The sequence below is a fragment of the Mustela putorius genome, unplaced genomic scaffold (assembly GCF_011764305.1).
Source record: "Mustela putorius furo isolate JIRA1106 unplaced genomic scaffold, ASM1176430v1.1 tig00000166_pilon_pilon_pilon, whole genome shotgun sequence".
Lineage (NCBI taxonomy): Eukaryota > Metazoa > Chordata > Mammalia > Carnivora > Mustelidae > Mustela > Mustela putorius.
In genome coordinates this window covers 5,416,712-5,432,374 of record NW_025421301.1, presented here as the reverse complement: position 1 = coordinate 5,432,374, position 15,663 = coordinate 5,416,712, and the positions used below count along the sequence as shown (strand labels likewise).

The 15,663-nt window shown below is 38.4% G+C and overlaps 1 protein-coding gene across 15 annotated transcripts in view; it reads right to left on the bottom strand.

Annotated features, from left to right (window-relative positions):
* Positions 1-15,663, bottom strand: part of SNAP91 (synaptosome associated protein 91) — a 152,486-nt gene that overhangs the window by 28,123 nt on the left and 108,700 nt on the right. For 13 of the 15 annotated variants that reach the window (XM_045075874.1, XM_045075872.1, XM_013046380.2 and 10 more), the window contains 4 exons: positions 7,360-7,494; positions 5,755-5,904; positions 2,051-2,081; positions 1,058-1,169 (listed from right to left, as the gene is read on the bottom strand). In XM_045075874.1, coding sequence (XP_044931809.1) covers positions 1,058-1,169; positions 2,051-2,081; positions 5,755-5,904; positions 7,360-7,494 — 428 coding nt within the window. The remainder of the gene's footprint in view (positions 1-1,057; positions 1,170-2,050; positions 2,082-5,754; positions 5,905-7,359; positions 7,495-15,663) is intronic. The other 2 variants (XM_013046384.2, XM_045075876.1) reach the window with 1 other exon arrangement.

The window sequence follows — 15,663 nt, the reverse complement described above, 5'->3', positions numbered from 1 at the left end:
TTCTAATTTATATTAATTCACTTCCATGCATGTTTGTTTGGCTGGGGTTGGTGGGTGATGGCTAGGAACTAATTCTGGCAATAAGGAGAGATGGCATCCAGAAAGCCTTAGAGAAGACTGTGAGTTAGACAGGTTCAGGGAGTAAGCCAGGGTGAAATTACGAATAAGCCTGAACAGTGACTAGCATTGTTTTTGCTAAAAATGGAGCATATACAGAAAAACAGTAAGTTTTCCTACCCTGGAAATGTCCTTTTTGTGGTTGCAAATCTCACAAAATAATTAGTCTTTATTTCCAGTAATATGCTCTTTCACAGACTGAATGATGGTATTGAGATTCAGTACACAAAAATGAAATCTATTTAAATTCTATAGGAAAGATGGTGTTGGTAGTTTCAATGTAAAAAAATGGTGAGCGGAATTTATAACAGAGTTTTAAAATGAAAGTCTAGTTACACAATAGAAAACTGCCTTATATTTCTGGTTAAGAAAAAAAAATTTTACTTATTAAGACAATCAGGTAACTTAGGCAAGAAATGAGATAAAAATATAGATAATAATCAATTATGTTTAAGGCTTTTGTAAAGTTGTTTCCATAACTGTGCAAATATAGAACTAATATCTAAAGAAGCATAAATACTATTTTGAAATAATGAAAATAAAAAATAGGTTACAATCGTTATTAAACAGAAAGTCAATGCAAGTTGCATTTTGGTAAATATTGCCTCGGATTAGGTTCCTTCTACATGGGTGAAAAAATACAGTATCAGGGACGCCTGGGTGGCTCAGCTGCCTTCGGCTTAGGTCGTGATCCCAGCGTCCTGGGATCGAGTCCCACATGAGGCTCCTTGCTCGGCAGGGAGCCTGCTTCTCCTTCTGCCTCTGCCTGCCATTCTGTCTGCCTATGCTCGCTCTCCTTCCTTCTCTCTCTCTGACAAATAAATAAAATCTTAAAAAAAAATACAGTATCAGTAGCAAAATTAAACAAAGTGCACTTGGTCCTACACACTAGAAAAGTGGCAAACTATCAGCACCACCCCGGCCTCTTGTGGCTACGTACCAAAGGTGCACTTGGTGGGACGCCTGCTGACCAAGTTGCGGGGGCGACCTTCGGCTGCCAGTTGGCTCCACCAGTCAACTTTTTCTCTCCTGCATTCCACTGAAGATCTCCCCTAAAATCAAGCATGCAAAAACACACAGAAGTATTAAAACACACTAATCAGAAAAGAGTGTGTATGGCTCATTAGATTAATTTGGAGTTAGAAGCAGTTCATTTGAGTTGTTGAGAGAACAGGTTAAAAACTATAAAGGAGTCTTATCATATATCTAAGAAAGCATAAAAGCATTTGATTAAAAAAAATCATTTAGAGTTTGGATCTCAATGGTAACAGGAATTTCCTATCACTTCCAATAGAATAATGTGTCACAAAATTCAACTGAATTCCTCACTGGTTATAAAAAATTCCAAATAAGTATATTTGTAAAAACTGTTATCTAGACCCTGTCAAATACCTGTATTTTGTTTCATACATGATGGCACTTCTAGATCTGAGAGGGCTCATTGGAAGGTTTCACACAACTACATCACGACTATAACCTGCCTTATAGTGAACTGTAAGATACACCTAATCCCAATTTTAGAAACGTTGAAAAACGCATCTAAAGAAAGGACACATTGTTTATCATTCTTATTATCCTCCTTAAAATTGATCCTCCATGAGAGAACTTTTAAAACTAGTGTTAGCTAGGAATAGTGTAATGATTCTAGAATTTAAAGCTATTAAAGCACTCAAACCATATTCCCAAGTATTTCTAGCTATAATTTAGTGGCAATCTTGGAGACTGAAATAGATTGTTGTCTCTTTTCATTGTAGAGCCAACAGTTTGGAGGTTCCAGCAGAATAACAACAAAAACAAAAATCCAGAATATAATAAAAACCAATTTTGAAATTACCTAGCCTGAGAGTGAGTTATTGCTTCAATGAGGTTAACAGTCTTAAATAAATATAAATACACGGTCACAAGAAAACCAGGTAATTTCAAAAACACTTACTTTTTGGATGTGGTACCAGAAATTCCAAGATCTATAAAAGGATAAAAGAAAACAGAATTTAAACCTCTATACTCAGCTTAAATGATATGACATTTAAAAGATCAAAGATTCAGAGGTCTAGAAAAAGTCCATATTTTGCCTAAGAATGACTGTATTCAATTTTACAAAGGAGAAACTATGTTAGGAAACATGTTCAGAAATCTAACATTTTCTTTTACTTCACGTTATACTTAAGGATCACATTTTAATGTCAACTGGTGTCCAGGAAAGAGGAAACAGAGCAGGCTCAAGACTGTTCTCTTAGAAAGGCCTGTGTGCCTGGCCTCTGGGACCCAGCTCAGTAAACTGTTCTCTATTTCAAGAGAACACTTCCTAATGATACGGGTGGCTTTACAGTGTCTAAACTGCTTGTACAAACCATGTGGTTTGTGTTGTACACCTGCTTTCCTTCTACAAGACTGAAATTTGTGGCCATGTCAGGTGGAGTACCTGATTAGCATCCAGTAAAACCCCTGGGTGTGGTCTCTATAGGGCTTCCGTGGGCAGAAACATCATGTGTGTTGCCGCATTTTCTTATGCTTTTCCCCTCATGGGAAGGGGAGAGCATAAGGAAGTCAGCATGTGGATTCTTCTGAGCTTGGCTTTGTCTTTTTCTCTGATGACCCAGCTGCATATGCTCACCATGCTGCTCTAGTAGGTCTTAGCTGGGAGGACACCCATGTGCTCTGAGTGAAGGTGGTCTTGGGGACTCCTGACACAACTGGCTTATCCATGCTACTCTAATCTCAATTCCTTTACTACTTCAGCAAATATTGATTTGAGTCTCTACAGATGTCAGGCACTGTTCTAAGCACTTGGGATATATTAGTGAAGAAAACAAAGATCCCGGCTCTGGAGAAATTTGTATTCTAATAGAAATTTCTATTCTAATAGTTTATTTTAAAACAATAAAATAATAAATTATATAGGACCCTAAAAGGTGTTAGGAAAGCCCATGGGAAAAAGCAAAGGAAGACCAGGGTGCCCGGGATCTGGTCGTAGGATGGTGAGGGATAGGCAGCATTAAACAGGTGCTCAGGGAAGGCCTCATGGAGAAGGTTGAGATTTGCATGAAGCTGAGCAGAGGCATGGGGGAAAAGCGTTCTAGGCTAGTCCCGTGGTGCACTCTCTGCCTACGGGTAAGTCTACTTCACATTTGGAGAAACTGCCAAACTGCTTTCCACAGTCACATTTTCATCCGCCATCCGCGGTGTTAGAGACATTCTCATCAACATTGGTTATTGTCTTTTCTAATTATAGCCATCCTCCTGGGTGAGAAGTGGCATCTCACATGGTTTGGATATGCATTTCCCAGAAGACTGGTGTGGAGCATCTTTTCATGTGCATATTGGCCACATGTCTATATTCTTTGCAGAAATGCCCATTTAAATCATGCGACCATTTTAAATTTGGGTTATTTGTTTTTTCATGATTGAGTTGTAAGAGTTCTTTATTTATTCTGGGTATAAGTTCCTTATCAGATATATGTTCTACAAATACCTTCTCCCATTCTGTAGGTTATTTTTCACTTTCTGGATAGTGTCATTTGTAGCACAAAAGTTTTTAATTTTAATGTGGTTCTATTTATCTATTTTTATCTATCATGGCTTGTGCTTTTGGTGTCATATCTAAGAACATTACCCAATCCAAGGTCATGAAGATTTATTTACTAATACATTTTCTTCTTAGAGTTTAATAGTTTTGGCTCCTACATTTAGTTCTCATCCACTGTGAATTACTTAATTATTTTGGAGAAGGCAAGGTATCTAACTCTATCCTTTTGCATGTGGGTATCCAGCTGGCCCAGCACCATTAGTTGAAAAGAAAACTTTTCGTATGGAACTGTCTTGGCACCTTCACTGACAGTCAATTGAGCACAGATACTTAAGTTTATTTCTAGACTGTCATTCTATTCCATTGAGGTATATGCCCTATCCTGTGCAGCAGTAGTGCTTAATGACTACAGCTTTGTAGTAAGTTTTGAAATCAGTAAGCGTGAGTCTTCCAAGGTTATGCTTTTTATTTAGAGTTTTTGGCTATTCTGACTTCCTTGTATTTCCATATGAATTTTAGGTTCAGCTTGTCAATTTCTATAAAAAAACAAACTAGAATGTTGGTAGGGAGTATGGAGATAATTTTTTTCAGTTTTGAAAGAAAACTTAATTATTATTTTATTATTATTATTTCAGAGAGAGAGAGCATGAGGGGCAGGAGAGGGAAAGAGAGAATCCTGAGTGACGTGAGGCTTGATCCCACAACCCTAAGATCATGACCTGACCTGAAATCAAGAGTTGGACACTTAACTGACTGAGCTACCCAGATGCCCTGGAAGATATTTTAATTTAAAAAAAAAATTATCTGTAGAGAAAATCAGTGGGTTTTTTTTGGGGGGGAGTGTTGTTACATTCCTATAAATTTTGATAATAAATGAATTCATGTAATCAATACTATAATCAGGATACATAGCAATTTGATTACTCAAAAATATTCTCTCTTGCTATGCTTTGCAATAAAAAATGCACTCTCAGCAGCTAGAGGTTTAAATCCTTTATTTCTAAAGGAGAATATGGATGATACATTGGAGTGCCAGCAAAAGCAGTTACCACTAGCCAACTAGCCTTCAGCAAGATGAAATTTTAGAGTAGGAATACTCAAATAACCTCTCTATGGGTGTCATCAAAGCATTTTCATGGATGCCCAGGCCAGGGACAATGAATGGGAAAAATATGTCCATTGGATAATTCATAGGGGAAAAAAAAAGTCTGTATCAAGGACCTTCTAAATCCGTGAGAAAAATGAAAGGTATCTGCAGTGGTGAACCCATTCACCTTAATGAAAAATCAAATTCAGAGTAAAAAGAATAGGACAGCTTTATACCAGCTGCCCTCATCTCCTAGGATTCTCTCCTTCACTTGCTCATGTCCAGCCTCGGGTCTTGTTGTTCCTTGACTATGCCAGGCAGTTTTCTGCCCCAGTGCCTTTGCACTGGCTATCTCCTTTGTCTGCAAATATTCTCCTTCAGATATCCCTGTGGCTCATTCTTCTCCTTTCAAATCTTAGCTCAGATTGTACCTTCTCAGTGAGACCTACTCTAATTCCCATTCTGCAGCATTCCCAGTTCCTCCTTGCCTGCTCTGTTTCTTCTCCATAGCACTTATGACTTAACATACTATAGAATTTGTTTATTTGAAAATATTGTTTGTCTCTCTCCCTGCTGAGTACCCTAAGAACAGAAATCATACCTGTTTTGTTTGCTGATTTATCTTTAGAGCCTGGAAGAGTGCTTGGTACTCAACAAATATTTGTTCAGTGAATAACTTAAAATCATATGGATGCTCAATTGTCAATATTTAAGTTACTCTATGCTCTTCTATCCAAGTGAACTAAAAAATTAAATGCTTACTTAATACTTAATGTTCTTGGTTTCACACTTGCATATGCTAATTAAACCTTTAGTAATTTAGATTAAAAATGGCATGGGTACTGCTTGTGAGACAATGGCAAAGGAACTGATTTCTGTACTGGGTAAAGCACTAAGAATTTCTGTCCACTCCTTGATATTCTCACCCATACGTGAATCCAGAAAAATAATACATATAAAGAGATAGAGGAAAAAAACTGCACAGGATGTAGTAAGAAACAAACAAAAAAACTGTATTACTCACTGCCTACTAAGCTGGCAAGAGATGAGTCAAGGTCACTCCCAAGGGCTTTGCTTGCTGCCATAGCTGGACTGGGGGGTACCATTGAAATGGGTGCAGGCTGCCCAGTTGGTGCCATGGTTGGCATCAGTAGATCACCTAGACCATCAAACACTGGAAATCAAATAGACCATGTTCAGAATGATTGGGGGAAAAAAAAAGGCTATATGCAAAATTAAATGGAAATTATTTTCTGAAAAACTATAAAATAAGTAAATATACAATCTTACAAAAGAAGGCACGTAATTGACACTTTTTATGACTATAACACCAAGAAGAACATTTCTACATATGTCTACTCATAAAGTACAGAATCTAGTAAACATAAACAAAGATGGAAAAAAAATATCTGTGTAATGTAAAGAAAGAGCACAGATTTTGGTGTCAGAATTAGGTTCAAATTTAGTTGCATGCTTCATTAGCTGTGTGACTTTGAGAAAGTTAACATCAAAGCTTTAGTTTTCTCATCTATAAACAGGGAGGGTACTACTACCACATAGTTTTATTGTGAAGATTAAATTAGATAATATATATGCCTTTATTATAACGCTGCTCTATACAGGCAGTGGATCTCCTGGTTTCCTGTGAAGTCAGTGTTGGAATAAAACCTGATCTAATGGGCAGGACATAGTAATAAGTATCTGACAAACAGTTGACCATATTTTAGAAGTAAACATTTTGACAACTTCCCTCATTATAAGCAGGCAATTTTGATTCTAACTTTAAAGGAATGTTTAAAGGGAAAACTACTTTAACTAAGGAATCACTATATAACAAATTACCAACTTGTTTAGTTCCTAGAATACAGAAACAACGTTCAAAATACAGATGCAGAGGATTTGTATAAATTGTTGCTAGTATCTTATCCTTGTCAAAATTTTTGTGGTTAATTTTCATTAAAAGGCTATGAATATTTACTATCAATACTACTGTACAGTCATTCTAAATTGGAAAAGGACAGCATTCAACTAGGCACTGGCAACAGAAGCAACCAAATTGTCAGGCAGGGGATATATTTAGGCTGTTTTCTGAAACACATTTAATTGCCAAAAACTCACCAATTGAAAATTTGTAGTAAGGACCCAGCATGGGAAGAGTAGAATGGAAGAGAATACAAACAAAATGACAGCAGGATGAAAGATTAAAGGCAGGCAAAGAATACTATTTGTGTCCCAACTTCATAAAACCGAGGGCCATGCAAGCTTCAGAGGGTGTAAGCAACAGCAGTGGGAGTGTTCACACATTCAGATACTGCATAAAGTGTTTGTTTTCCCTTAACCATCTCTAAACCACGGGCATGTAAGCTCATGCAAACAGATGGTGTGTGTGGTGGTAGATTTCTGCTAAAATTTAAAAAAGAAACACAGAAAAGGATTACAGGTTATCCTTAAATCTTCCAAAATGTACTGAAAATATTTACTTAAAATACAGCACAAGAGACTTATTTAAGTTTTAAAACCAGGTCACCACTCAGTATCTGCTTGTAAGCTTCCTGGTATCACACTAACCTCAGGGGGCTAGTGTACAATCGAAACACATGAAAAGAACATTTGAAAATCACCACCTCACCTGATGGGTCAAAGGAGCTGCTGCTAGAAGTTGAAGGCGTTGTTCCAAAAGCTGCCTCAAAGTTGGGCTGTAGCAGGTTATTCTGAGCTGGAGTCACTGGTGATGGAGAAGGAGCCATAAAAGAACCCCCAAATCCTGGGGGGGGAAAAAAAAACAGTTCCAGAAAAATATAAGCAGAAACAACTAAAGGTGGGAAAAGGCCAGAAAAAGTCAGGATGAATTATAGGACACTGAAAAGGGACTGAATGCATGTAGAGAGATGAGAAGTCAGTAAAACTGGGTAGTGTTTTTAAAAGTTTTTTATGTGTCTTGGCATCTGTCATGTACTTTTAAAAGATTTTCATTGATTTTCTAAATTGAAGGATAACATTCAGTGTTACACTAGTGTTTCGGGAGTACAGTACAGTGAACCAACACTTCGATACATTCTGCAGCTCTCATGCTAAGTGTACTTTTCAATCCCCATCCCCTATGTCACAGCCTCATCCCCCCCCCACCTCCCCTCCGGGAATGGTCAGTTTTGCCATGTATCAATGAGATCAAAGTTAATTAGAAGGAAGCACTTAAGAATATATACCCTTGTTAAGAAAACCTGTGGCAACCAAGTCTATTACTACAATGGAGCTACATAAAGCTAAGAAGTTCTCACTAGGGTTAAAATTGAGATAATTTCATTATATTACAACTTTGTTTCTTCAGATCACAATACTGGGTAGATAGAAAATGCTTAGTTGTACACACTGGCTCAGTATGATAATAAAACATGAATCAGAAAAATAGGCATGCACTCTTCTGCCAAATCCTCCTTAATAACCTTCATACATGTTCTAGTCCCATTGCTGCTACTGCTCCGTGTGGGCTTCCCCAGATCAGCTCTCAGGATTTATAAACAGCCACCCAGAGAAGCTTTCTGCTTTCCGTGTGGACCTCCTCCAATCTAGTCTCTGCCGTGCAGCTAGAGTGATCTTTCTGAGTAGAAAACGTTGACAAAGTTACTTCCCTGAAGTCCTTCACTGGCTCTTTGTAACTCTCAGATTCAGATCATGCAGATTCCTTTGCATAGCAATCAAGCTCTTCTGTCTCTGTTCCCCTCCCTGCAAACCAGGATGACACCAACACTGGGAGTCAGAGGCTCACTCTGGACTGAAGCTCTAGTGCCTTGCTGGCTGCCACAGCTCCGCCCACCCTCACACCCCAAATATGTTTGAGTTAACTCTTATGCATCTGATACACATCTTCATCCCGTTCCCACCCGAAGCCTCTGCTCTGGGGATGGCTTTTTAGTTGTCAGGAGCTGTCTTCTCCTGTTTTTCACTAGTATTCAGCACAATCCCTAAAACACTGAATTAATGTTTACCGAATATTGATACTTCGGAGTATAAAAGCTGAGGAGAAATCAGATGCCACTGTAAAGTAACCAAACTTAAAATTATTGACCTTTTGAAGGCTGGAAGCAAATAATGTCTCTCAAACAACAGAGAGAAGCAGAAGCAAATCTCACTCTGCACTGCTTCTGTATAAACACACAACCAGTGAGGGCAGCGATTTCTTAGTAAGACACTGGAAGACAGTCTATTACCAAAGAATGTATTACTTCTAGAAGTCTTTTCTATATTTATTGGGTTATAAATATTCCTTCCAATCTAGCCACATCTTCTCTTTCACAAACTGCTTGCAAAAACATGAAGAATACTTTAAAAAATCCTTAAACTTTCATTCTATTGAACTAGTTTATAAGTTTGAAAATGACTTCACTGAAATTCTCCGGTGACTGTTTTCTGCAGCTGGAAATAATGTTCAAGTCATGTTGCTCCCAGACCCTGATAATGACACAAGTTCAGGCTTTTCTTGTATATGTATGAAAAAAATGCAGTTTGGAAAAATTGCTACCTAACAGAAGATGGCCTTTAAAGGTCCCATTGGCTACCCTGAAGTGATTTTAGTATTTTAGTGACATAGGCATTATGTAACTTTTCTAAATGAAGAAAAGACATTCTCCAGATTTTTAAGAACTAACACTATGAAGCAAAAATGGGCTAGAAGGAAGTATTTTTGTGGTTGGGATCATTTGGTTTTAGGGAGAATGATGGTTGTGTTGATGTTGACTTCTTAGAAACATCCCACATCTCAAGCTGGAATATGGCTATGGTTAATTTAAGCAATTTTCTATGGTGTGGTTCTCTTTGTTATAGGTGAATGTGGGGACAAGTGTTCTTGGCTCTTAGTTTCGAAAACTTGACCAAGAAGGGACAAATTATTCTAGAATCACAGCATATGAGTGTTGAAGAAAGCCTTTTCATCATCTGATTCAATCCTGTCTTTCCATGACTGGAAGAAGGGATACAATGGGGAGGTAACATATCCACCCAAGATTCAGTGGTAGAAAGAGAAAAAATAGGCATTCACACAAGGTTCATCAGCTTAGTACTGCTGAGTTTCATAAGTAGATCACATCCACAGGTGAATAATGAAAAAAAAAAAATCAGTGACTTCTCCAAGAAAGGGAATGGTAAAGCCAACACTGGCATGAAGCTCACTTCATACCACCAGGGTCACTATTCTAAGCATTTTTTTAGGTTGAGCCTTATGAACCATATGGATTGCTAATATTTGACCATTTTGGTCCTACAAAAACAGCAGGTTTACATTGTTCAAACTAAAACATACATTAGCTCATCTAATCCTCACAACTCTGTGAAGTGTCACATATGAAAACACTGAGGCCAAAGAAGTTAAGTAATTGGCCCAAGGTCAAATGAGGACAAATGAGAGCCAGAATTCCACACAGGAATCTTCCAGAGTTTGGGTTTTTCACTGCAATACTACATGGCCTCTTTTCCACAGCTGGGAATAACTCCAGAGTTGTACTCTCTTGTAGGCTTATAAACTTGATATAGGTCTAGAAAGATTTCTTTTCCCAATATACTCAGTTCTTATGAGGTAGGTGCCCTCACAAATCTAGACTAATTAAAAAGCTATAAAGAGATATAAAATAACCAACTGATTAACTTAAAGAAAAACATCTATTGCTATACTCTGAATGGTTAAATAGGAAAATTATAGACATTAGTAAGAGGAATTCCCCGTGTCAAATGAAAAGTTTTAGAGTCCTGGAATAGAGGTAAGTAAAAAGAAAACCCAAACCAGTACTCTTTCTTCCTCTATGGTTCTAAATTATATTAAGAGAGATGTTCTATGGAATTAAGGTAACAATCAGTAGGCTCCCAGATATCCTACAGGCATATTTGGTCTGTCTTCCACTATAACTGAATCATTGTCTCTCTTCAAGTGGTCAGACTTCTATAGATACACTGTCTTTGTCTTATGAATCTACCTTCCTAAAGGAAAGAGCTTGCACACTTAAGGAAGTTCTATTAACTGACATATCAAAACTGACAGTCACAGTTGATAAAACATACCACTTGGGTCAGGAGAGTGAAATTTTAAAACTACTGGTAGATAAACACACTCCCACACATACTACCGCCACACTCAGGTTTGCTCCATTATGTTAAAGGTAATGTCACCTCAATTACTCTGTAATGTAGTCAGCTGTTAACACATTCCATTTACTAAGATCAATCTGAGGTAGTTATTATCTCCAGGACTAATACCCTTTTGTCCAGCTTCCCCCACCCCAACCACAGCATGAAAGAATTGTTCTCTGTAGATCTTCCCATTCAGTGGATATTACTAGTTACTAATTCCACACTAAACATATTTATATTTTAAATCAGCTCAAAGACCTCTGTGGCTCTGCTAAAAAGTCATCTGTGTGTGTCATTTGGTTAACAGAGAATGCCAAACTACAAAGGGTCTCATGAGACTGGCCTATATCATTCCCATTATTCCCTGTCTTTAGAATTAAAGATAGGATGTGGCACATTCCTATACTAGTACAAATCTATGGTGCAGTCACCCCAGAATTGTGTCTATTATTGAAAAACATGGTTTTCTTGCTTGATGTCAACCTGAGAAGTTAGGCATAATACACCTAATCTCCCTTAATAATCCATTTTTACATCTGTCATCCACTAAGCTATGTATTTTAGACATCTACATTTTTAGCAGGGGCATTTGAGAGCTTTATTCTGCACTGTATAAAACAATACTTTTATTTGATATAAACTAAACTTTCAAGTTTCCAGTCAGACTTCACTTGAGGTATAGATAATATCTGTATCCTACCAATAATCACAAATGATTTGGAGAGAATTATTCCTTGAGTCTGTTCTCACTGGCACAAAAAGTTGTCTTTTCTAGAATATTCTCTGGTTCCACCATGCTGGGTACACCGAACAGAATCTGACACTTTTACTCCAGGGGCAGAAGATGACTAAGATGATATTTCATGAACAGTTCAGTTCTCGAATTGGTATTATTTGACAGTGCTACAAGTAAATTTGAATAAAGAAGAATAACCATTTTTATGAGAGATAGGCCCAATGTAAAAGACTATCCATTTAGTCCGTTTTCTTATTTTAAATTATATAACAATTTTTGACAAATCTTTCTTCCACAATTTTGAAATGATTCTTTATTTTTGCTTTAAAATCTCTAAAAATCATTTTGAATATTTGATTATATACATATTTATGCATTTCCCTTGTTACATATATGTAAGTTTATTCCCTCAAAAAAATTTTTTTAAAGATTTTATTTATTTATTTGACAGACAGAGATCACAAGTAGGCAGAGAAGCAGGCGGTTTGGGGGTGGGGTGGGGGGGGGGATGCTGGCCCCCTGCTGAGCAGAGAGTCGGATGCAGGCTGGATCCCAGGACTCTGGGATCATGATCCAAGCTGAAGGCAGAGGTTTTAACCCACTGAGCCACCCAGGTGCCCCTCCCTCAAAAATTTTTGAGGAGCAAGAGCCCCTGTTCAGCATTATCCCATTATTGTATATGTGTATTTTATCTTTTTATTCTCACAAAATAGTCTTATTACTAAAAGCCAATAATAGAAGAGTCTAAAGACTCACAGAATACATCTCTCTCTCTCTCTTTATTGGTTCAAATTCCTACTTGGAATCTGATATTTGTGGACTTCCTTGTTGTCTCTGATTGGGTTCATTTATCTTAAAAAAACAAAACAAAACAAACAAACTTCCTCTTTATTTCAAAAGCTTGTGGACTTAACTGGTCTCTCCCCATAGACACCCACACAAGTATACTACATTTTTTAAAAAAGATTTTTATTTATTTATTTGACAGAGAGCAAGATCACAAGTAGACAGAGAGGCAGGCAGAGAGAGAGAGGGAAGCAGGCTCCCTGCCGAGCAGAGGGCCCAATGCGGGACTGGATCCCAGGACCCTGAGATCATGACCTGAGCTGAAGGCAGAGGCTTAACCCACTGAGCCACCCAGGCGCCCCAAGTATACCACATGTTAAGCTTCATTGCAGATTACCATAGCACAGTGCCCCAAGTATTTGTTCTACCACTGATATTCACTGAACAGAAACATCTGGGCAATCTGAAAACTCTGAAATAGCCACTGTCAGCTAGATTAAATATATTTAAGCGTGACTGGGATTTTATACTGTGTACATTAGGAGATTTTTTTTTTTCTTTTTTGCTAGGAAATTTGCTTCTAGCTCATATTTAAAATTATATTGATATTACATGATATTTTTCAATGAGAACATGGGTTATTGCTGTTTTCTCCTAAACAAGTACGAGAAATATTTTTCTAGAAGCAAAACAGAAGTATGAAAAACTAGGCCAAATAATTAAGACCTAGAGAAATTAGAATTCAAAATCTCTTATATCAGGATATAATCTAAAAGAACAGTTGGCCTCCTGCCAAGTAAATCAGACTCAGATATGTACAAATTAAATTATAAGAATTGTTTGTAAAGTGGGGTGCCTGGATGGCTCTGTTGGTTAAACATCTGCCTTTGGCTCAGGTCAGAATCCAGGAGTTCCAGGATCAAGCCCCGCATCTGCATCTGGGCTGCCTGCTCAGCAGGGAGTCTGCTTCTCCCTCTGTCCTTCACCCCATTCGTGCTCTCGCCCTCTCTCAAATAAATAAATAAAATCTTAAAAATAAATAAATAAATAAAATCTTACGGAAAAAAAAGAACTGTTTGTAAAGCTGGACATTAAAACCCATTCACATCTACTTACACTAAAAGTTAAATAAAAAAAACAGAGAAAGAAGAAAATGTGCACTAATAGTTTCCCATCATTAAAAACGTCACAAGATGTTGTGGTAGAAAAAATGGGACGCGTAAAGTCAATAAAACGTACGGAAAGACACTGTCACTTCCATCACTAATTTCCTCCTTTTCTCTCCCATTTTACCAAGATTTTAGAACAGATGACGCAATTGAGCAATGTAAGCTTGCTTTCGGTGAATTGTTCTAACCTGTACTTTCTGTGTAGTTCCCTTTTGGGCTTTCCTGGACACAAAGCTGATTTGCTGGGCTTGGGTTCCCGGTGATGAACGTGGCAGTAGGTGACGAAACTCTTCCTGTTTGTTCCAGATGCCTTTTAGACCCTATCTCACCCCTAGGAGCAAATCTCCTGGCTCTGCCACTGACTTCTGACTTTGAACTGAAAGGGAACAGTGTCTTTTCCCATACGCTTTGACCAGCCTCTCTGCACCTACTTCCAGTGTTCTTTGCTCTTTTGGAAACACGAGATCTCAGGTTTCAGCCCTGGAAGCACAGGGAGGTGAAATGGCATGAGGACAATGTGGCTTTGCAGCCCTGGAAATGCTTAACGTGGTGGACCAGGCTCCCGCCAGGCTGCTGTGTGATAGGCTTACAACCCCTCTTTGGGGCCACTGTAACCCAGAGAGAAAGAAAGACTTCTCAGAACTCTGCAAAAAGCCAGAACACTTGATTTCATATGCTATCTCAACCTTAGTTATAATTGCAAAGCCAAAGGTTTATAATCAATAATCTCAATTTGAAATTGATTAGGTCATTTCCCCCAAATAGTGATTTAAAACCATGCTATTTCTGTGGCCTGTTAAAAATCTACTGCTGAACCTTGAAAACCTGAACTCAGGTTCTTGGTTTTGTAAGAGCTTGAAGGTTTCTGTGGCCAGTTTGAAGCTACGATGAATACCCAGGCCAGAAGAAAAATCAGGCAAGCTAGTATTTTTTTTCCCCAAATAACCAACTGTGTTTTGTGTTAGGCTTCAAGGTCCAGCAGAACCCTGGTTCTTCACCATTCAGGAAAATACCAGCTGGCAGTCACTGGTATGAAGTGGATTCAGCAACCAGCAGTGTCATATTTAACCAGGGTAGTCTGGAGCGAGGACAGACAAACGAACCGCTACTGCCCCGGAGAAAGACGGTGGAATAGCCAGTCTGAATGATGCTGGAAAGGAAGGGTAGCAGCTGGGCTGTGCTTACCCTTGCCGGGCTTTTGAAAGAAGACTGGACCTCATACCAAACTTCCTACAATACTGAAAGGTGACGGGAGTCCTCTTGTGAGGTCACTGCTCACTACTAATTAGAACAAGAATGAATGTTCTGTGCCTGCTATACCTGGCCAGGACTGTTTATTACATGAAAAAATAACACCAGGTCATTAACTCTTTCATGGGTAACGTGACCAGCAGGGATTTTAAACTGAGAGACTCTGAACATGGCAACTTCCTCGTGCCCATGTGACCCACACTCTCATCAATCCCCTGCCAACCTTACGACCAAAATACATCCCTTGTGGTGACTAGGGAGGGACACTGGAAGCTGCCTGAGTATGAGAGGCCTCACTGATGCTACTGCTGCACTTCCTGCTATGGCCACTTCTAAGCCAAGTCAGAGTGAGGAAAGCCAGCAGTGTCTTTTGAGTTTGATCAATAACCTCAGCCTGAAAGTCACTACTGTGGTCTTGCAAATGGCAAATGCTTTGCCTGTAAAAACAGTAATTTCTTGATCTGGCTATCACTAAGCACACTTTGCCTGGCCTCCAAGGAAGACTGATAGTTGACTTTTACGATCTTTGCATCTTTGAAATGTTACTTTTCATTTTATCTATCCCATCCTGTCAATAAGCGATACTCATAGGCATCTTGTACCAGTCTACTCCACACTATGGCCTGGTGAACTGGGATCTCACCAGAGGTTTTCAGATTAAAAATTAACAGCAACAACAACAACAACCCAACTAGTTAAAAAAAAAAAAGTGGCATAGGTAGCAGCCGCTTCAACCCTGGTAGAAATCTGACAGTTTCTCCTAGAGTGATTTGTGTTACAGAATCAGTTGTCAAACATAATGGTATCTTTCCACAAAAACTCCTTTAAAAATGGGCACAGGCAATACAAGATAAAATGTGCTACATAAGCATAT